We start from the raw sequence: 22189 nt of genomic DNA, 5'->3' as shown, positions 1-22189 counted from the left end.
ATATACACTGCTCGTTTCCATGGTTACTACCACCCTGCAATCCGGCAGCGATGGCCGTGCTTGCACACCATAGGAAAAAGTATCGGCCTCTATGGACAATCACAATACATTAGTAAGTGCCTTGTATTAACTTTATATATGCGATAAATGCCATTTATTAAACTGAGACAACCTGTCACAAACTTATCTGTCCGGGCTCCTGCGGCAAAATCTCCGGCTTCCGCGCGACTGCGTTGGGAGACACACAATGCTAACTCACGCCCCTGGTATCTTAGCAACAGGATACAATGTTCTTTCTCCCCACAGCGGGCATGTGCTGGAGGAGACTAGCAGTGGGCTGACTGCTCAGCTGATCTCTCCTATGTGCTGTGTTCTGACTAATGGAGCGCCGAGTCATGGACCTATTGGGTTCTGATCCTGGGACTCGGTGCTCTATTTAACCACCTCCCGACCGCCTAACGCAGGATTGCGTCCTGCAGACGGCCGGGTTATTTTTTCTGGACGCGCCGGCGCGTCATCTCGCGAGAGGCGAGATTTCCTGCGAACGCGCGCACACAGGAGCGTGCGTTTAGAGGATCGGAAGGTAAACGAGTGGATCTACAGCCTGCCAACGGCGATCATTCGCTGGCAGGCTGTAGATGCGATTTTTTTAACCCCAAAAAGGTATATTAGACGCTGTTTTGATAACAGCGTCTAATATACCTGCTACCTGGTCCTCTGGTGGTCCCTTTTGCTTGGATCAACCACCAGAGGACACAGGCAGCTCGTAAGTAGCACCAAACACCACTACACTACACCCCCCCGTCACTTATTAACCCCTGATCACCCCATATAGACTCCCTGATCACCCCCCTGTCATTGATGACCCCCCTGTAAGGCTCCATTCAGACGTCCGTATGTGTTTTGCGGCTCCACGGATCCGCAAAACACATACGGATGTCTGAATGGAGCCTTACAGGGCGGTGATCAATGACAGGGGGGAGATCACCCCATATAGACTCCCTGATCACCCCCGTCATTGATTAACCCCCTGTAAGGCTCCATTCAGACGTCCGTATGTGTGAATGAAGCCTTACAGGGGGGTGATCACCCCATATAGATTCCCTGATCACCCCCCTGTCATTGATCACCCCCTGTAAGGCTCCATTCAGACGTCCGTATGTGTTTTGCGGATCCGCAAAACACGGACACCGCGGATCCGCAAAACACGAACACCAGCAATGTGTTTTCCGCATTTTGCGGATCCGCACATTGCCAGAACTATATAGAAAATGCCATTGCAATTGCGGACAAGAATAGGACATGTTCTATAGGCTCTACAAAAAACACAGTGTTCACCCGATCAGGCCTGATCTTGTGCGCACACTTGCGTTCAGTCCGCCCCACCGCAGTGACAGAAATTAATTTTTTTCTGATCACTGCAAAAACACCGTAAAACCGCTGCGGCGCTATAAAAAGATCACTTTTGAGGGGCATGGCGAGTTCATAGAAGATTTTTTTTTTGGGCACAAGTTAAGGGAGATTTTTATTTTATTTTTTTTATTTATTTTTTCTTACAAAGTCTCATATTCCACTAACTTGTGACAAAAAATAAAATCTCACATGAACTCACCGAACCCCTCACGAAATCCAAATGCGTAAAAATTTTTAGACATTTATATTCCAGACTTCTTCTCACGCTTTAGGGCCCCTAAAATGCCAGGGAAGTATAAATACCCCACAAATGACCCCATTTTGGAAAGTAGACACCCCAAGTTATTCACTGAGGGGCATATTGAGTCCATCAAAGATTGAACTTTTTGTCACAAGTTAGCGGAAAGGGAGATATTGTGAGAAAAAAAATAAAAAATAATCATTTTCCACTAACTTGTGCCCCAAAAAAAAATCTTCTATGAACTCGCCATGACCCTCATGGAATACCTTGGGGTGTCTTCTTTCCAAAATGGGGTCACATGTGGGGTATTTATACTGCCCTGGCATTTTAGGGGCCCTAAAGCGTGAGAAGAAGTCTGGAATCCAAATGCCTAAAAATGCCCTCCTAAAAGGTACTCATTGGAATGTGTGCCCCTTTGCCCACCTAGGCTGCAAAAAAGTGTCACACATGTGGTATCGCCGTACTCAGGAGAAGTAGGGCAATGTGTTTTGGGGTGTATTTTTACATACACCCATGCTGGGTGAGAGAAATATCTCTGTAAAATGACAACAGCATGGGTATATGTAAAAATACACCCCAAAACACATTGCCCTACTTCTCCTGAGTACGGCGATACCACATGTGTGACACTTTTTTGCAGCCTAGGTGGGTAAAGGGGCCCAAATTCTAATGAGTATCTTTACGATTTCACAGGGCATTTTTTACGCATTTGGATTCCAAACTACTTCTCACGCTTTAGGTCCCATAAAATGCCAGGGCAGTATAACTACCCCACAAGTGACCTCATTTTGGAAAGAAGACACCCCAAGGTATTCCGTGAGGGGTATGGTGAGTTCATGTAAAATTTTATTTTTTGTCACAAGTTAGTGGAATATGAGACTTTGTAAGAAAAAATATATATATCATTTTCCACTAACTTGTGACAAAAAATAAAACCTTCCATTAACTCACTATGCCCATCAGCGAATACCTTAGGGTGTCTACTTTCCGAAATGGGGTCATTTGTGGGGTGTTTCTACTGTCTGGGCATTGTAGAACCTCAGGAAACATGACAGATGCTCAGAAAGTCAGAGCTGCTTCAAAATGCGGAAATTCACATTTTTGTACCATAGTTTGTAAACGCTATAACTTTTACCCAAACCAATAAATATACACTTATTGCATTTTTCTTTATCAAAGACATGTAGAACAATAAATTTAGAGAACAATTTATATAGAAATGTAGTTTTATTTAAAAAAAATTACAACCGAAAGTGAAAAATGACATTTTTTTGCAAAAATTTCGGTCAATTTCGATTAATATCAAAAAAAGTTAAAATGTCAGCAGCAATGAAATACCACCAAATGAAAGCTCAATTAGTGAGAAGAAAAGGAGGTAAAATTCATTTGGGTGGTAAGTTGTATGACCAAGCAATAAACTGTGAAAGTAGTGTAGTGCAGAAGTGTAAAAAGTGGTCTGGTCATTAAGGGGGTTTAAGCTAGGGGAGCTGAGGTGGTCCTGGCCTTATACCAGTGCAAGCAATAGTCATTGACTCTCTGGCTGTGCTCTTGGTTTAAGTTTTGTGTGCATTTGATTTTCTTCTATTATTGACCTCAGTTGCCTTTGACCACTCGCTGGGGCATATATGCAAACTGTTGTAATTTCTACACCGTTCACCCGATTTGGATGTAAATACCCTCAAATTAAAGCTGACAGTCTGCAGTTAAAGCACATCTTGTTCATTTCATTTCAAATCCATTTTGGTGGTGTATAGAGCCAAAAATGTTAGAATTGTGATGATGTCCCAATATTTATGGACCTGACTGTATATAATAGTTTTTTTGTCACACTGTTACTCCCTCCTTGATTCAAGCAAGAGTGGGCATAGCAGCAGCCCATGTGGGTAGCAGATTATGGTTCCTACTTTGCATTGCTGACATCTATACTAGGATATGCCTCACTGTTGAGCCTCTCTCATCTCCTATACCTTGTAGTGTTAGAACTGTGCACCCTCAAACAGCAAGCTGAAGCTGAACTGCACATTGTAACACTAGACAGCGAGATATAAACTTTGCGTTTGGGACAGTGAGTGGTGATTATGTAAGAAATACTGACAAGATTCAATTACTACATATTGAAGATTTTTACTTTGTACCACATAGTTTCAATAGCAGTCAAGTGTTGTATACTGGAATACCCCTTTAAATTGGCTGCAAGATTGTAGGTATAAAGATATGGCACAATACATTTTTGTATCCTGATAAATGGTGTTTTTTTCAAATATATAACAGGATGCAACACAATACAAAATGATGTGGGCTACTTTTGTGAACAAGAACCAGACAGATCCCCTTTTTTTCTAAAGAAGAAAATGTCAATATTAAAGGTTCTTTTCAACAGGATGCAAAAATATGGTGTGAACCTTGCCCTGGGCTAATAAAACTTTAATGTAGTATATATCCTTTACGTTTTACCTTTTATTACGAAGTGTAAATGAAACATCAGCAAAAGCTGAATCACATAGTAAAATAATGCAGCCAATAGATGTTTTATCTATACAATATATAGTGTAAAATATCTATATTTTAGGAGTGTCAGACATCCTTGGAGCAAAATAAAGATTAAGGTCCTGATTTATCACGACAGGCGTGTGCTACACCTGCCTTAATAGGGCCTGAGCTACACGAGGAGGCATAAATTACCTACCTCTTCAGGTTTCTGTGCACCAGGATGAAATCTACGGAAGACGGAGCTGCCATACATTTCAGTCACTATTTACGCCAGTTTCCAGTATAAATAATTATGTATTACACGGGATTGATGGCCCTGCTCTCGCAAAGCCACCTTTTCATAGACTTGCCGAGGGCAGCATAAAATGCAGATTACGACTAGAAAAGTTGCAAATGCACTGCAACTTTTCTACATCAAAAAGAGTTTCAAAAAGAGTGGAAAATGTCCTCCTTATTTCCCATTATTGGTAATAATCTGCTTATTCTTCATTTGAAACATTAAGGGCATTAAGGGCTGCAGGCAGATAAACTAGTGATGGAACGGTGAGAGGTAAAATTCTATTACATTTCGCCTCAAGCATGAGGATTTTTTTTAATTAGCAGGTTGAAAAGCAAAATGTTTGATTATTCATGATCTATAATTCCTATAAAAAGTTGAATAGCTGTTCCGTAACTTTCCTGGTCATCGGTGCCAAAAACTATACAAAAATTCAAAGAAAAACGATCATAATTTTGTTTAGATTTCTGCAGGCAGCTAAACTAGTGATGGAACGAACAGTGAGAGGTAAAATTCAATTATATTTCCCCTCAAGCATGAAGATTATTTTTTTATTAGCAGGTTGAAAAGCCAAATGTTTGTTTATTCATGACCTATAATTCCTATAAAAAGTGGAATAGCTGTTCCGTAACTTTCCTGGACATCGGTGCCAAAAACGATACAAAAATTCCAAGAAAAAAGATCATTTTGTTTAGATTTCTGCTTAAAGGGGTTTTACGGAAATAAAGGAAAATGAAAATACTTAAATATTACTTTATTATAAATATATTCCCAAATACCTTTCATCATTTATTATGGCTCGTTTTGTCTGGGGAGCAATCAGGGGAAACAAAATGGCCGCTGTCCCATCAGTTCACACAAAACCTGTCCTGATCACACATGAGGACAAGTTACTTTACAACAATAAGGTAAAGAGCTGCCTCATCCTCCTCTCTGCTCTACTTGTCATGGATTATGATCCTAAATACAGATGATAAGAACTTTAGTTGAATCTTTGGGGAATTTAGTTCATGAAGAGACATGAAGTACAAAGAGGACAGACTGTGGTAATGGAGACTGTAAACATGTGCTGCTGCTCATTAGCCACACCTCACCCTCCTCTCATGTCTCCTCAATTATCTCCAATCCCACAGAGATTCACCTACATTCAGGATCATGATTCCTGACAAGCAGAGCAGAGAGGAGGATGAGGTAGCTATTTAGCTCATTGTGGTGAAGTAACTTGTCCTCCTGTGTGATCAGGGCTGCCATCAGAAATTTTGGGGCAATTTACACAGCTCAAGGCCTGGGCCCCCCCTCCTACCCCGCCCCTTTAGAATCCATCCTGACTCCACCTCCCCTTCACCCCCAAGGACCTACCCCCAATTTCATAATTTTTTTACAACTACAAAGACAGTAAAAAGTGATAATCAGTGATTTCAGTAAGGAATTCATTTTTGACCAAATAATATGAAGCCTGCTACCACGACAAGGTAGACTCTTTTAAGCAGGACCCTACACTAACACTAACTACACTATCTGTTCTAATCTGCCCTAGCAATCTTCCCCTGGCACATTAAAAAAAAAAAAAAAAAAAAAAAAAAGCACAAGGTTTACTGTTACAGTGTTATGGGGGGATCTGTGGATGACGTACTGTTATGGGGGGAATCTGTGGAGGACTTACTCTTATGGGGGGAATATGTGGATGACACACTGTTATGGGGGAATCTGTGGATGACACTGTTATGGGGGAATCTGTGGATGACACACTGTTATGGGGGAATCTGTGGATGACACAGTTATGGGAGATCTGTGGATGACACACTGTTATGGGGTATCTGTGGGTGACACACTGTTATGGGGGAATCTGTGAATGACACACTGTTATGGGGGATCTGTGGATGACACACTGTTATGGGGGATAATGTGGATGACACACTGTTATGGGGGAATCTGTGGATGACACACTGTTATGGGGGAATCTGTGGATGACACACTGTTATGGGGGAATCTGTGGATGACACACTGTTATGGGGGAATCTGTGGATGACACACTGTTATGGGGGAATCTGTGGATGACACACTGTTATGGGGGAATCTGTGGATGACACACTGTTATGGGGGAATCTGTGGATGACACACTGTTATGGGGGAATCTGTGGATGACACTGTTAGGCTGGGTTCAGACCTAAGCGTTTTTGATATGCGCGTTTTATGCGCGACAACATGCGCGTTTTCTGCGCGTTTTTGTTGCACGTTTTTGTCCTTAGTAAACGCGCGTCGAACGCGCGTTTGTGTGATTGACAGTATTGCTGTCCAATGAAAAAACAGGCCCGTCTATATGAAAGGTGTCTAATGATAGTGCAATGGAGGTGATCAATTTCATGTGTTTGGAGAGAGTGTATTGGATTGTTTGCGACCATGGAATACTCCAGAAGGCGACCATTTGCGGCTATTGTGTCTGCAATCCTTCTCCTACGTTTGAGGCGTAGGAGAGAGAGCAGGCGACGCTTCTGGGTCCATCCTGTCATTGCCAACCGACAGGAAAGGGGACAGTTCTGGGCACTGTACGAGACCCTCCGGGCCCATGAAGACAAATTTTGGGCATACACGCGGATGTCCATCACCAGGTTAGTACAAATACAATAGTTCTATGAGTGGGGTTACAATTGTGAAGGTACCATTTTTTAATTTGCTATTGTTAACCCTCACCATTTTCGTTTGCAACAGCTTTGATGAGCTCCTGGGGTTGTTGGGCACCCATTTACAACGTCAGGACACATTCATGCGGGACAGTATTCCACCAGCGGAAAGACTGATCATAACTTTGCGGTAATTAGACTGTAATTGTGGCCTAATAAAGCATTTGCATTGTGTGTTGACTGTATATTAGTGTGGGCTTAGTTATTTTTTACTTGTGGTTGTGATGTTTCAAGTGTTTTTGAGGGGGGGATTGTATGTGTATGCTTTTTACATTTTGCATATAGATACCATACATAGTTTCCCCACATTTTTCCTTAGCAAACAATCTGTTCTAAATAAGAGTTCAAAAATGTTTGCAAAAGTTTTTATATTTTAGAAAAGTAATCACATCTTACAGTTCCTCAAACAATTTGCAAACTGGGTTTAACACAATCAACAGAACTTTTGTAAATTTTAAATCAAAATTAATCGGTAATGTACCGATCTTAACAATGAAGGAACAACACCCCTGATGCACCAAATTAAGTATGCCACTTCTCACAGGTTTTGGTATTGTGGCTCGTTATCCCGCATGGGCTCTCTCATTCCGCCTGATTGCTGGCCAGGTTGCATTTGAGTGGTGGTGGAGGTGTTGGTGCCCATGCTAGTGGAGGCATAGCTGTATGATGATTGTGGTTGTGTGTGCCACGTGTCGTGAGGGTGTGGTATGTTAGTTTGTGGGTATGTTTGTGATGTGTATGTGTGAGTGGGTGGTGGATATTGTGGTGGATGTTGTGGTGGATATTGTGGTGGATGTGGTGGTGGATGTTGTGGTGGATATTGTGGTGGATATTGTGGTGGATGTGGTGGTGGATGTTGTGGTGCATTGTTGGGCTGTGTGATGTCATCATGTGGAATGAAGCTGTCTAGGGCCCTTGTTAAGGTTTCCCTCGCTTCAGTATTGCGACTTGGGGGAACTAGCAGCATTCTAGCCTCCAAACTCAGTAAGAAATGGGCATCACTAGTGAGTTTGGGTGCAGGATGCGCAAGTGCATCCAGGCATGCAATTAGGCGGTCCTCCTGGCGATCGGATCTTTTCCGTTTTGGACGGTGAGTCTGAATGTTTTCGGGATCCACGACAGGTGGTGCAGGCTGTGAGGGTGTTTGGAATGTAGGGGTGGGATCGGGTGGAGGTGGACTTAGTGGCCCCGTAGATGCACAGGCCTCACTGTCCCTGGTGACGTCCTCCTCTTCCTCCTCCTGCTGTTGTCTTTTCGACCAGCTACTATCGGTGCTGTGAACATGAAAATATACATAAGTATGCGCAAGATATGAAAGTGAATGCATGTCATACCACACCCTCTCCTGCATGTGTATGCCCTGGACTCACCTACGCATTTCAGTGCATGGGATTAGAAAGGCCATTTCCTCCGCATGGACATAGCTGGACCGTGCACTTGGCGAAGCTCCACTCCTCTGTTCCTTCTCTTTGCGCCGATGACGAATGAAGGCATCTTTGAGGCTCTTCCACTTGCTTTTTAGGATGTTTACTATAATACAAATAAAATTACATCCTTTAATTGTATTTTTTGCTTTACACTCATTTTTTACAGCTATTTAGCTACAGGCCAATCGTTGACCAGTCTGCACTACGCCTTCCAGATCGGGAAATCCACAGCCAGTGTGATTGTGAGGGAAACCTGCAGCACCATTTGGCAGGTCCTTCATGCTGTTGTGATGGGCCAACCAAACAAGGAGGAGTGGATGAAAATAGCGGATACTTTTCAAAATACCTGCAATTTCCCGAACTGTGTCGGAGCAATTGATGGAAAACACATCCGTGTTCTGAAGCCAATGAGGAGTGGCAGTCAGTTTTTTAATTATAAAAAATACTTTTCGTTTGTTCTTTTTGCGGTATGTGATGCCAACTATTCTTTTCGTTATATCGTTGTGGGGTCCTATGGCAGCAGCTCGGACTCTGCTGTTTTTGGCCATTCTGAGTTTGGTCAATTGCTCAGTAGTAATGGCCTTGACCTTCCCGGAAACACCACACTGCCTGGCACCAGTTATCCCTCTATGCCTTTTGTTTTTGTGGGTGACGAGGCATTTGGTCTAGGTGAGCACCTTATGAGGCCATACTCCTCCCGTAATTTATGCATTAAGCGGCGTGTTTTTAACTATCGCCTGACCAGAGCACGCAGGGTGGTGGAATGTGCATTTGGCATCTTAGCCAACAAATGGCGAGTTCTGCACTCTCCCATAAATTTGAAATTGGAGACCGCCATCTCGGTTGTGAAGGCAGCATGTGCTCTTCACAATTTTGTCCGAGAAAGGGATGGCTTCAATTTTGATGATTCGTTGAGCCATTCCATGGAGAGCCAGAATCGCAGAGGTGTGCGTGGGACCACACATGCTGCGGCCATTCGGGACCACTTTGCGGCTTATTTTATGTCGCCACAGGGGGAGTTACCGTGGCAAATGCAAGCCATTTAATGGTATATTATTTAGTATTTTGCATCTGCTCAAATTGTTTCTGTTACTTGTAATATTCATTTTTCGTTGGTTATTGTAATGGGTTAAATAAAATATTTGAAGAGCGAATTAGTGCAATGGCGTGTTTTCCCCGATATCGTGCCCCTTGTAGGAGCCCCAATAGTGGCCGCCAATCCTCGTCCTTTAACAAGGGAAAACAATGTGGGCGGAATTAGGGATCCCATTTATGTGCCTAATACTCGTCCATTAAAACAAGGGAAAACAATGTGGGCGGAATTAGGGATCCCATTTATGTGCCCAATACTGGTACTATATATACACATACAATCACCTATCATGTGCCAGTGCTGCAATAGCCCACAAGCACAATAATGTTTCAAGGTTGACAATATCCATATCAACTTTAAAACCCAAATCCGCACCACTAATGTAGGCCAACATTTGAAGGTAAAATACATTTCCAGATTGGAACAAGTGCAAATTGAGCATACTGGCCGACTACATTGTGCAAGAATGTGGGTGATGGTGAAGCTGCGGCCCTCCAGCTGAAGCAAAACTGCAAAACTCCATGCATGCTTAAACAGGCTACAGCAAGTAAAATGCAGCACAGCATATTGGGAGTTGGAGTTGGACAACAGCTGGAGGGCCGCAGGTCGAGCTGGGCTGGACTATTACATAGAGATTTTACACCAGTGCACACAAGGAGTTGTTTTATTTTACACTCAGAACACACATGTAAATACCTTTGCTTTCTTTCACAGCTTTTGAGAATGTCTTCCACTGTGGCCAAATGCTTGCTCCAATATCCTCCCATGCCTGCTGCCTGCTTCTCCGATTCTTGTACTTGGCATCTTGGATGTCATACAGGCAGCGTTTTGCCTGCACAAGCCTGATCAGTGTCTCACTATCACAGCCTGCTTCCTCCATCTTGGTCAGGCTAGACACCTGCAGATCTCTAGGGTGTGGCCTTTTAGGACTGTTGCTATGTGCCAAACGCGCCTTTGGCCGCGCGTTTTTCTGGTCAAAAACGCGCAAACGAACATATTTGCGCGTTCCTATGCAATCCTATGGGCGCAAACGCGCAACAAAACGCCTCAAAGTCGCGCAAGTACTTTTTTGAGCGTAGGGCGTTTTTCAGCGCGTTCAAACGCGCTGGAAAACGCTCAAGTGTGAACCAGGGCCATAGGGAAGCATTGATTTTCATGTGTTGAGCGTTTTACAGCGCGTAGGAACGCGCTGTAAAACGCTCAGGTGTGAACCCAGCCTTATGGGGGAATCTGTGGATGACACAGTTATGGGGGATCTGTGGATGACACTGTTATGGGGGATCTGTGGATGACACAATGTTATGGGGGATCTGTGGATGACACACTGTTATGGGGGGATCTGTGGATGACACACTGTTATGGGGGAATCTGTGGATGACACAATGTTATGGGGGATCTGTTGATGACACACTGTTATGGGGGGATCTGTGGATGACACACTGTTATGGGGGGATCTGTGGATGACACACTGTTATGGGGGATCTGTGGATGACACACTGTTATGGGGGAATCTGTGGATGACACACTGTTATGGGGATCTGTGGATGACACTGTTATGGGGGATCTGTGGATGACACTGTTATGGGGGATCTGTGGATGACACACTGTTATGGGGGATCTGTGGATGACATTGTTATGGGGGATCTGTGGATGACACTGTTATGGGGGATCTGTGGATGACACACTGTTATGGGGGATCTGTGGATGACATTGTTATGGGGGATCTGTGGATGACACACTGTTATGGGGGAATCTGTGGATGACACACTGTTATGAGGAATCTCTGGATGACGCACTGTTATGAGGAATCTGTGGATGACACACTGTTATGGGGATCTGTGGATGACACTGTTATGGGGATCTGTGGATGACACTGTTATGGGGGATCTGTGGATGACACACTGTTATGGGGGATCTGTGGATGACACACTGTTATGGGGGATCTGTGTATGACACACTGTTATGGGGGATCTGTGGGTGACACACTGTTATGGGGGGTCTGTGGGTGACGCACTGTTATGAGGGATCTGTGGATGACACTCAACCACTCTCAAACCCAACTGGTCAAACTTGTTAAATGGATCCCATACACAATATGCACAATAACACCCCCCACCCCCTCCAACACTTAATTAACCCCTTCATGGCCTAGACATTTTTTTCAAAGCTGAACACAAAGCTAAATAGGGCTGGGTGGGCTGGCAAGGGAGGGGTTAATAACAATGATGGAGGATCATGGCCCTGTGGGATAATCCAGAAAACAGCTTTGCATTTTACCCCTGAGCAAAGACCACACAACAAGTTGGACATGCAGTACTTTTAGTCCGGCGGCCTTTCGCCATGCACTGCCGTGCTGGGCCGGAGCTCCACCCCCGTCCCCATTATAGTCAATGGGGACGGAGCGGTGGTCCGGCGAAATAACGGCAGGACGGATCTGACAGAGTGAACAGCCTGTCGGATCCGTCCTGCCGCTAGTGTGAAAGTAGCCTTACAATCTCATGGCTTCTGAGCAACAGATCGCGTGGTCTTCACAGTCATCTGTCACTTCTCTTATCTCTCTGCTCCTGTCCCTTAATCTTATCACTGCTGCAACAAAAGCATCAGCCTCAGTGTAAACTGTTCTACAGTCTGACTCATGGCTCTTTTAACTCAAAGAATCAAATGAGTCTCTAACTAAGTCGGATCTTTAGATTCTTTTAACCTGAGACTCATTCGATTCTTTCTTAGACTCCCTGTACTTGTGACAGTGACTCAGAGCTGCTAGTGCTTGCCTTGCCTCAGCTCTGATTGGTTGGTGGGAGGGGAGGGGCTGGCAGAAGCAGCTTCCACTCTAGGATCAGATTACACTCCTCCCGAGTCCCTCCCCTCCCTGCTGCCAGCGGCTCTGCTATTGTGTGCTGTGACTCACTGACTCAGCTCTGATTGGTTGGTGGGAGGGGAGGGGCTGGCAGAAGCAGCTTCCACTCTAGGATCAGATTACACGACTCCCGAGTCCCTCCCTGCTGCCAGCGGCTCTGCTATTGTGTGCTGTGTGACTCACTGACTCAGACTGAGCGGCTTCACACGGATCGGCTCAGTCAGAGGATTTGACTCCTCCGGTTCAGTGAACTGAATCGATTCAAATGAATGATTAGTTCATGAACTGGACATCACTAGCAAGGAATGAAGGAATGATCAATTGCCCCCCTCTAGCGATGCAAGTTCAACTCAATTCACTGACAAATGAGAGGGGGTAAAAAAAAAAATATTTGGAACTGGCCGGGCCCCCTCCCCCCCCCCAGGGTCTGGGCCCCTTACTGGGGTATCGGCTGTACCCCCCTGATGGCGGCCCTGTGTGTGATTAGGACAGGTTTTATCTGTACTAATAGGACAGCAGACATTTTATTTCTCCTAATGATTGCTCCCCAGACAAAATGAGCCATTATAACTAATAAAAAGTATTTGGGAAAATAATTATAATAAACTAATATTTATGTATTTTCATTTTTTAATTCCTGGAGAACCCCTTTACCCCCTTAGGGACCGGGCTCATTTTCACCTTAAGGACCAGGCCATTTTTTGCAAATCTGAACAGTGTCAATTTATGTGGTGATAACTTTAAAACGCATTGACTTATCCAGGCCATTCTGAGATTGTTTTTTCGTCACATATTGTACTTCATGGCACTGGTAAAATGGAGTAAAAAAAAATATTTTTTATTTATTAAAAAAATACCAAATTTCCCAAAAATGTTGAACAATTTGCAAATTTCCAAGTTTCAATTTCTCTACTTCTATAATAAATAGCAATACCTACAAAAATAGTTATTACTTTACATTCCCCATATGTCTACTTGATGAGGATAATTTTGGGAATTACATTTTATTTTTGGGGAATGTTACCAGGCTTAGAAGTTTAGAAGCAAATCTTGAAATTTCCAAACCAACTTTGTAAGGACCAGTTTAGGTCTGAAGTCACTTTGTGAGGCTTACATAATAGAAGCCACCCAAAAATGACCCCATTCTAGAAACAACACCCTTCAAGGTATTCAAAACTTATTTTACAAACTTTGTTAACCCTTTAGGTGTTCCACAAGAATTAATGGAAAAAAAAGATACAATTTCAAACTTTCACTTTTTTGGCAGATTTGCCATTTTAATTTTTTTTTCCAGTTACAAAGCAAGGGTTAACAGCCAAACAAAACTCAACATTTATGGCTCTGATTCTGTAGTTTACAGAAACACCCCATATGTGGCTGTAAACCGCTGTACGGGCACACAGAAGGGCTCAGAAGGAAAGGAATGCCATATGGTTTTTTGAAGGCAGATTTTGCTGGACTGGTTTTTTGACACCATGTCCCATTTGAAGCCCCCCTGATGCATCCCTAGAGTAGAAACTCAAAAAAAGTGACCCCATTTTAGAAACTACACCCCTCAAGGCATTCAAAACTGATTTTACAAACTTTTGTAACCCTTTAGGTGTTCCACAAGAATTAATAGAAAATAGAGATATGATTTTAAAATTTCACTTTTTGGGCAGATTTTCTATTTTAATATTTTTTTTTCCAGTTACAAGCAAAGGGTTAGCAGCCAAACAAAACAATATTTATGGCCCTGATTCTGTAGTTTACAGAAACACCCCATATGTGGTCATAAACTACTGTACGGGCACATGGTGTTTCTGTAAACTACAGAGCGCAGAAGGAAAGGAATGCCATACGGTTTTTGGAAGGCAGATTTTGCCGGACTGTTTTTTTGACACCATGTCCCATTTGAAGCACCCCTGATGCACCCCTAGAGTAGAAACTCCCCAAAAGTGACCCTATTTTAGTAACTACAGGATAGGGTGCCAGTTTTGTTGATACTAGTTTAGGATACATATGATTTTTGGTTGCTCTATATTACACTTTTGTGAGGCAAGGTAACAAGAAATAGCTGTTTTGGCACCGTTTTTATTTTTTGTTATTTACAACATTCATCTGACAGGTTAGATCATGTGGTATTTTTATAGAGCAAGTTGTCACGGCTGCGGCCATACCTAATATTTATACCATTTTTCTATTTATGTAATTTTTACCCAATTTTTATTTTTGAAAAAAAAATAATAATCATGTTTTAGTGTCTCCATATTCTGAGACCATAGTTTTTTCAGAAGTATTCCGTATGCCTTCCATTTCCGTATTTCCATTCCGTTCAAAGATAGAACATGTCCTATTATTGTCCGCATAACGGACAAGGATAGTACTGTTCTATTAGAGGCCAGATGTTCCGTTCCACAAAAAACGGAATGAACACCGATGTCATCCGTATTTTTTGCAGATCCGTTTTTTTGCGGACCACTAAATACTAAAAAAGCCATATGGTCGTGTGAAGGAGTCCTAAGTCTATGGGGACGGATCTGTTTTTTACTGACACAATATGGCACAAAAGAAAACGGATCCGTCCCCCATTGACTTTCAATGGTGTTCAAGACGGATCCGTTTTTGCTATGTTAAAGATAATACAAACCGATCCGTTCTGAACAGATGCATGCGGTTGTATTATCTGAACGGATGTGTTTGTGCAGATCCATGACGGATCTGCACCAAACGCGAGTGTGAAAGTAGCCTAAATTGATTTCAGCCATATACCACCTTTTCCTATAGAGCCTAATTTAAGATGCATTATAATTACATTGCCGCCAGACGTCTCTGTTAATACTTCAAGGGAGAGTAATGTCCATAATGCAGCTTGTTAATAAACAGGCTAAAGGGGTTTTATCTCAGGAAAATGAAAATCATAGACATAGTAACATTATGGGCCCTTGTGTTTCTACAGATGTCAAAATGGATCTATGATATGGCTGCATGGATAAGGCCTTCTCAATGTATCTGGAGAGAAAGAAAAATGTTTCCAACCATGTTTTCTGCTTGTGATGACTGCATAACAGAGCTGTGGAGAGATCTGAAAAGATCCAAGTGACAGGAGTTGCCTACACTGATTAGTGTTTCTGCCGTACCACACCTACACATCACTTTATGACGGCGCTAACAAATCTAAAGTGCTCTACAGGCCATTGATTTCCTGACATCAAATAACACTGTACTCTGTTCTCCTGAATAAACGCTGCAGCCAGGACTCTACATGAAAGTCATTCCCAGTCTGTAGGTAATCATTCTCTAAATGACTTGACGTGGAGGACCTGAATACAATTACCTGCACACAATGCGTATTTACCTGCAGAAAAATACAGTACCAGCAAAGTGTAGGAGATGACAAGTCTAATGTAGACTTTGCTTCTTTCTTCCATGTGGAAATTGACCTCCGCAGCGTGCCAATTCTTTGTGCGTTTTTTTGTGTGCGGATCTCACCCTTTTAAATGGAATGGTCAGATTTGTGGCAAAACTGCATAAAATCTGCGAGTAACACATACGGTTTATTGTGCGGATCTGGTGCTGAAACGCACAGAAATCTGCACAAAAAAAAACACGGATTTTCTGTTTTGAAATCTGCACATGCTGCAGATTTGTGCGTAGATAATCCTCAAGAAATCTGCACTATTTATTGCTGTTTTTGGTGAAGATTTTAGTGTGCATTTCTGTTTATGTTGACAATAAGTGTTGAGCAAAACGAAGTATCCAAAGTAGACTTCGCTCCAAATTTCAGGGAAAATTTGATTTGCCGTAAAAACAAATCTCCTCATGCTTTGCGGTAAGGAATACATTTTCCTGGAAATGGTGGTAAAAATTGTAAAAAAAATTATAATATTCACCTAATCCATTTGAGCAAAAAGGGGCTTCCACGGCCATCTTGCTTGAAGTCATCACACACAGCACGAGATTTAGCACTGGAGTTTCAAGCAATCAAGATGGCCGCAGCAGCCTTTTCGATCTCAAATGGATAAGGTAAGTACAATTTTTTATTTTTTTTATTGATCAACCCCTGAAAGGCCTTAATATTCATCTCAGAAAATTTGACCTATAGCATTGTCAGACCCCCACCAATCAGATACCCATGGCCAAAGTCTCAGAAAACCCTTTTAAAACATTGATGGCTGTTCTGATTTGTTTTCAACGTACCTGACTTACAGTAACTTTACCTGTAACAAAAGTGTGTTGGATTGTACAGTCGTGGCCAAAATTTTTGAGAATTACAAAAATATTGGAAATTTGCTGCTTAAGTTTTTATAATAGCAATGTGCATACACTCCAGAATGTTATGAACAGTGATCAGATGAATTGCATAGTGCCTTCTTTGCCATGAAAATGAACTTAATCCCCAAAAAAACTTTCCACTGCATTTCATTGCTGTCATTAAAGGACCTGCTGAGATCATTTCAGTAATCGTCTTGTTAACTCAGGTGAGAATGTTGACGAGCACAAGGCTGGAGATCATTATGTCAGGCTGATTGGGTTAAAATGGCAGACTTGACCTGTTAAAAGGAGGGTGATGCTTGAAATCATTCTTCTTCCATTGTTAACCATGGTGACCTGCAAAGAAACGCGTGCAGCCATCATTGCGTTGCATAAAAATGGCTTCACAGGCAAGGATAATGTTGCTACTAAGATTGCACCTCAATCAACAATTTATAGGATCATCAAGAACTTCAAGGAAAGAGGTTCAATTCTTGTTAAGAATGCTTCAGGGCGTCCAAGAAAGTCCAGCAAGGGCCAGGATCGTCTCCTAAAGAGGATTCAGCTGCGGGATCGGAGTGCCACCAGTGCAGAGCTTGCTCGGGAATGGCAGCAGGCAGGTGTGAGCGCATCTGCACGCACAGTGAGGCGAAGACTTTTGGAAGATGGCCTGGTGTCAAGAAGGGCAGCAAAGAAGCCACTTCTCTCCAAAAAAAACATCAGGGACAGATTGATCTTCTGCAGAAAATATGGTGAATGGACTGCTGAGGACTGGGGCAAAGTCATATTCTCTGATGAAGCCTCTTTCCGATTGTTTGGGGGCATCAGGAAAAAGGCTTGTCCGGAGAAGAAAAGGTGAGCGCTACCATCAGTCCTGTGTCATGCCAACAGTAAAGCATCCCGAGACCATTCATGTGTGGGGTTGCTTCTCATCCAAGGGAGTGGGCTCACTCACAATGCCCCAAAACACAGCCATGAATAAAGAATGGTACCAAAACACCCTCCAACAGCAACTTCTTCCAACAATCCAACAACAGTTTGGTGAAGAACAATGCATTTTCCAGCACGATGGAGCACGGTGCCATAAGGCAAAAGTGATAACTAAGTTGCTTGGGGACCAAAACGTTGACATTTTGGGTCCATGGCCTGGAAACTCCCCAGATCTTAATCCCATTGAGAACTTGTGGTCAATCCTCAAGAGGCGGGTGGACAAATAAAAACCCACTAATTCTGACAAACTCCAAGAAGTGATTATGAAAGAATGGGTTGCTATCAGTCAGGAATTGGCCCAGAAGTTGATTGAGAGCATGCCCAGTCGAATTGCAGAGGTCCTGAAAAAGAAGGGCCAACACTGCAAATACTGACTCTTTGCATAAATGTCATGTAATTGTCGATAAAAGCCTTTGAAACGTATGAAGTGCGTGTAATTATATTTCACTACATCACAGAAACAACTGAAACAAAGATCTAAAAGCAGTTTAGCAGCAGACTTTGTGAAAACTTATATTTGTGTCATTCTCAAAACTTTTGGCCACGACTGTACATGGCCAAGAAATATTTAAGGGTTTTCTGCACATGAAGTTGTATTTGAAGCACTTTTCAGAAAGCATGTAAAAAAAAAAAAAAAAAGCTAAAATCAAAGCAAATACCACAACATGACTGCTATGTTAATAAACACCACAATGCACTGACAAAAAATAGAAAAAAAAAAATCATATACCACATACACAATTACACTTGGAAATGTGTTATAATAGGCATTTAAAACATTGTTTCTGCTTACAATGCAGTTTAGATTCCTTATGCATTGTGACTTGTAATGCCATCTGGTGGTGTAACCAAGGCATTGGGCATTCTTAAATTGGGAAAATGAATGTGTCACTAGTTTTATAGTGTCCCTATTTGAGGGCAGCATATATTGCTAAAGGAGACTCCATCACAGGTCAATAAATTGCAGACGTGTGCTGTCCTTGTTCTTGGACAGCACACGTAACCATTGATTTTAAAGTGAATATTCATATGTCCTTGTTTTTCCAGACATGGAAGTCGTTGGGCTAATGAAAACTACTTCCAGAACACGTGGCATTCATGCTCTGTCTTTGATTTTTACTACCACTGTATTGCAACGGAGCAGAGGCAGCACAAAGGACTTGGGCGGTGGGGAGCAGGTACGGTAAGTATGAATTTTCTGTTTCAGGAGGCAAGCTGCGGGCATTACACAAAGTCATTATTACCAGAAAACCCCTTTCAAAACCTTCACATACATCATTTCAGCCTTTTTTGCAAAAAAAAAAATACAGAATTTCAGGCATTTGCCTTAGCATTTGCTACAAGCCTTTTTTGGTGGCATTTTTCATTTTTTAACAAGTTTTTCCAGCGATTTTCAAGTCACAAAAGTACTAAAAATACTGTGTGTACTTTATGCAGCACGCCAGACCTGCAGGGTATAGCGACAGTGAGGTCACGGTATGGGCAATTGAGGGTTACTCACTTTTTGGAGGACCCTGGGCAGGCATGCAGCAGTGAATGAGAGGCAGACACTAGTTCCTCTGGGGCACACTCTGGGTGTAGAGACCTGGCCTGATGTTGGGTGAGGTGCCCTGGTTGTTGCAGGTGTTTAGAGTGCCTGAGGCAAGGTCCCTTTAAGGATCGTGACGCCAGTGCCTGTAACGGTGGCACACCGGTTTTCAGTAGCAATAAGTGAGGTACACGGATGATATGGTGAACCAAACATTGCTTTACTTTAGGGCTGCAACGATTAATCGATGTAATCGATTATATTCGATAACTGGATTCGTTGTCGACGAATCCAGTTATCGAATAATCGCCGATTCGTTGCTATGCGGGCGGTCGCTGCATCTTTATTTTACCTTTTTACAATGACGCTCCTGTAACAGCCAGGCAGAGCGGACGGCGGCGTAACGTCACTCACTCACGTGACCCGCCTGCTCCGCCTCCTTCATTCATGAGGTGGGCGGAGCAGGTGCGTCACGTGAGTGAGTGACGTTACGCCGCCGTCCGCTCTGCCTGGCTGTTACAGGAGCGTCATTGTAAAAAGGTAAAATAAAGATGCAGACGTGATTAGTCCGACTTATAAGCATCGGGGCCGGGGCTGTTATGGGGAGGGGGGAGGATCTGTCTATGGCACTGCTATGGGGAGGGGGGTCTGTGTATAGCACTGCTATGGGGAGGGGGGAGGATCTGTCTATGGCACTGCTATGGGGAGGGGGGTCTGTGTATGGCACTGCTATGGGAAGGGGGATCTGTGCACTGTTATGAGGAAAGGGATCTGTGCACTGTTATGCCCATAACAGTGCACATATCCCCCTCTCCATACCAGCGCCACCCACAGATCCCCCTCTCCATAACTGCGCCACCCACAGATCCCCCTCTCCATAACAGCGCCACCCACAGATCCCCCTCTCCATAACTGCGCCGCCCACAGATCCCCCTCTCCATAACTGCGCCACCCACAGCTCCCCCTCTCCATAACTGCGCCGCCCACAGATCCCCCTCTCCATAACTGCGCCGCCCACAGATCCCCCTCTCCATAACTGCGCCGCCCACAGATCCCCCTCTCCATAACTGCGCCGCCCACAGATCCCCCTCTCCATAACTGCGCCGCCCACAGATCCCCCTCTCCATAACTACGCCACCCACAGATCCCCCTCTCCATAACTACGCCGTCCACAGATCCCCCTCTCCATAACTACGCCGTCCACAGATCCCCCTCTCCATAACTACGCCATCCACAGATCCCCCTCTCCATAACTACGCCACCCACAGATCCCCCTCTCCATAACTACGCCACCCACAGATCCCCCTCTCCATAACTACGCCGTCCACAGATCCCCCTCTCCATAACTACGCCATCCACAGATCCCCCTCTCCATAACTGCGCCACCCACAGATCCCCCTCTCCATAACTACGCCACCCACAGATCCCCCTCTCCATAACTACGCCACCCACAGATCCCCCATAAGTGTCGTCCACAGATCCCCCATAATAGTGTCGTCCACAGATCCCCCATAACTGCGCCGTCCACAGATCCCCCATAAGTGTCGTCCACAGATCCCCCATAATAGTGTCGTCCACAGATCCCCCATAATAGTGTCGTCCACAGATCCCCCATAATAGTGTCGTCCACAGATCCCCCATAATAGTGTCGTCCACAGATCCCCCATAATAGTGTCGTCCACAGATCCCCCATAATAGTGTCGTCCACAGATCCCCCATAATAGTGTCGTCCACAATTTGTTTTAATATGGCCTTTGAACATATTTTTTCAAGTAAGATCATATAAACCTCTCTGTTTTGTAATTTTGTCGTTTTTGCCGATTAATCGATTAATCGTAGAAATTAATCGGCAACTAATCGATTATTCAAATAATCATTAGCTGCAGCCCTACTTTACTTATAACAGTCCAACTTTGTACATCAAGATGGTAATACAGTCCCTTATGTGATATGCTGCACAAACAGGCTTATTTAAATAATGGCAGGTATAATCTTGCAAGATACTCGGAGGGTAATAATAATGTACACACTCAGACCAGGCTGTACCTTCTCCTCGGATATAGTGTACACTGTTCCTTTTGAACTGACCATTGCACTGTCTTTATAGGTCCTCTGCCCATCAGCTTACTTATCTTAGCTGGATACTCTGGCACTGCTTGGCTGGAGGGTACTGCAGGTTTCTCCCAGGAGGCACATCTCTACTACTGGGGTTGATTCTTATGAGCTAACATAGGCTCTCTTGATCCACAGGCAGGCTAGGGTTCTTCACTAGCCTCCTGGTTGTAGCTAGCAGCCGGGCTATCAAGCTGCATGTCAGGAGGAGGCCCTCAGCATATCCTGGGCTGGTGCCTTCTCACTTCTGTCTCCAGAGACTCCTGACTATGAACTAACCCACTCCCTGTCTGGGCCTGGACATTTATACTAGGGGCTCCCTATCTCCCTCTAGTGTCTGGGAGGCTAAATTACACCCCACTAGGCCTGCAAAGCATATAACAGGGAAAACCATTGCATGTAAAACACACAATTACATTAAATGCATAGATCAATACAATATCACTGTCCCTTGTGAGTAGAAGTACACGCTACCCAATTGACCCTTGTGTAGTGCCCACTCCTACCTAGTGGGACACTACATTTACAATTAAGGGATGGAAATGCTGGAAATTTTATTTTCTGTCTGCATCCAAAGACCAAACATTCAGATAGGAATACAGTGGTAGCAAAGTGGCAGGGATTTAAAGAGCCTTTTACAAATGGGAGACAGATTTAAATAAATCTTTTGTGCCAGCGCGTTGGGCCTTTGTTTTCTCCCTGAGCTCTAGAACCTCAAAGTGTGTCGACCACCTGGAGGCCTCAAGAAAACTCCTTTATAGGTGGTATTATACCCCTTATCGCCTATCCATTATATATCCAACCACCTCAAATGTTTGCTGGCGATGCCTATCAGCAGTTGGCAACT

The 22189-nt window shown here is 43.6% G+C and overlaps 1 protein-coding gene across 1 annotated transcript; it reads left to right on the top strand.

Moving 5' to 3' along the window:
* Positions 1–6745: 6745 nt before the first annotated feature.
* On the top strand, positions 6746–21444 carry LOC122927521. The gene is made up of 6 exons (XM_044279431.1): positions 6746–7030; positions 7131–7232; positions 8696–8924; positions 16366–16484; positions 18750–18880; positions 21338–21444. The coding sequence occupies exons 1-6, from the start codon at positions 6822–6824 to the stop codon at positions 21442–21444; spliced, it is 897 nt and encodes a 298-aa protein (XP_044135366.1). The 5' UTR covers positions 6746–6821.
* Positions 21445–22189: the final 745 nt, after the last annotated feature.

The sequence above is a fragment of the Bufo gargarizans genome, chromosome 1, assembly GCF_014858855.1.
Source record: "Bufo gargarizans isolate SCDJY-AF-19 chromosome 1, ASM1485885v1, whole genome shotgun sequence".
NCBI classification, from domain to species: Eukaryota; Metazoa; Chordata; class Amphibia; order Anura; family Bufonidae; genus Bufo; species Bufo gargarizans.
The sequence above is the reverse complement of the archived record's forward strand: the minus strand, read 5'-3'. Positions and strand labels throughout refer to the sequence as shown.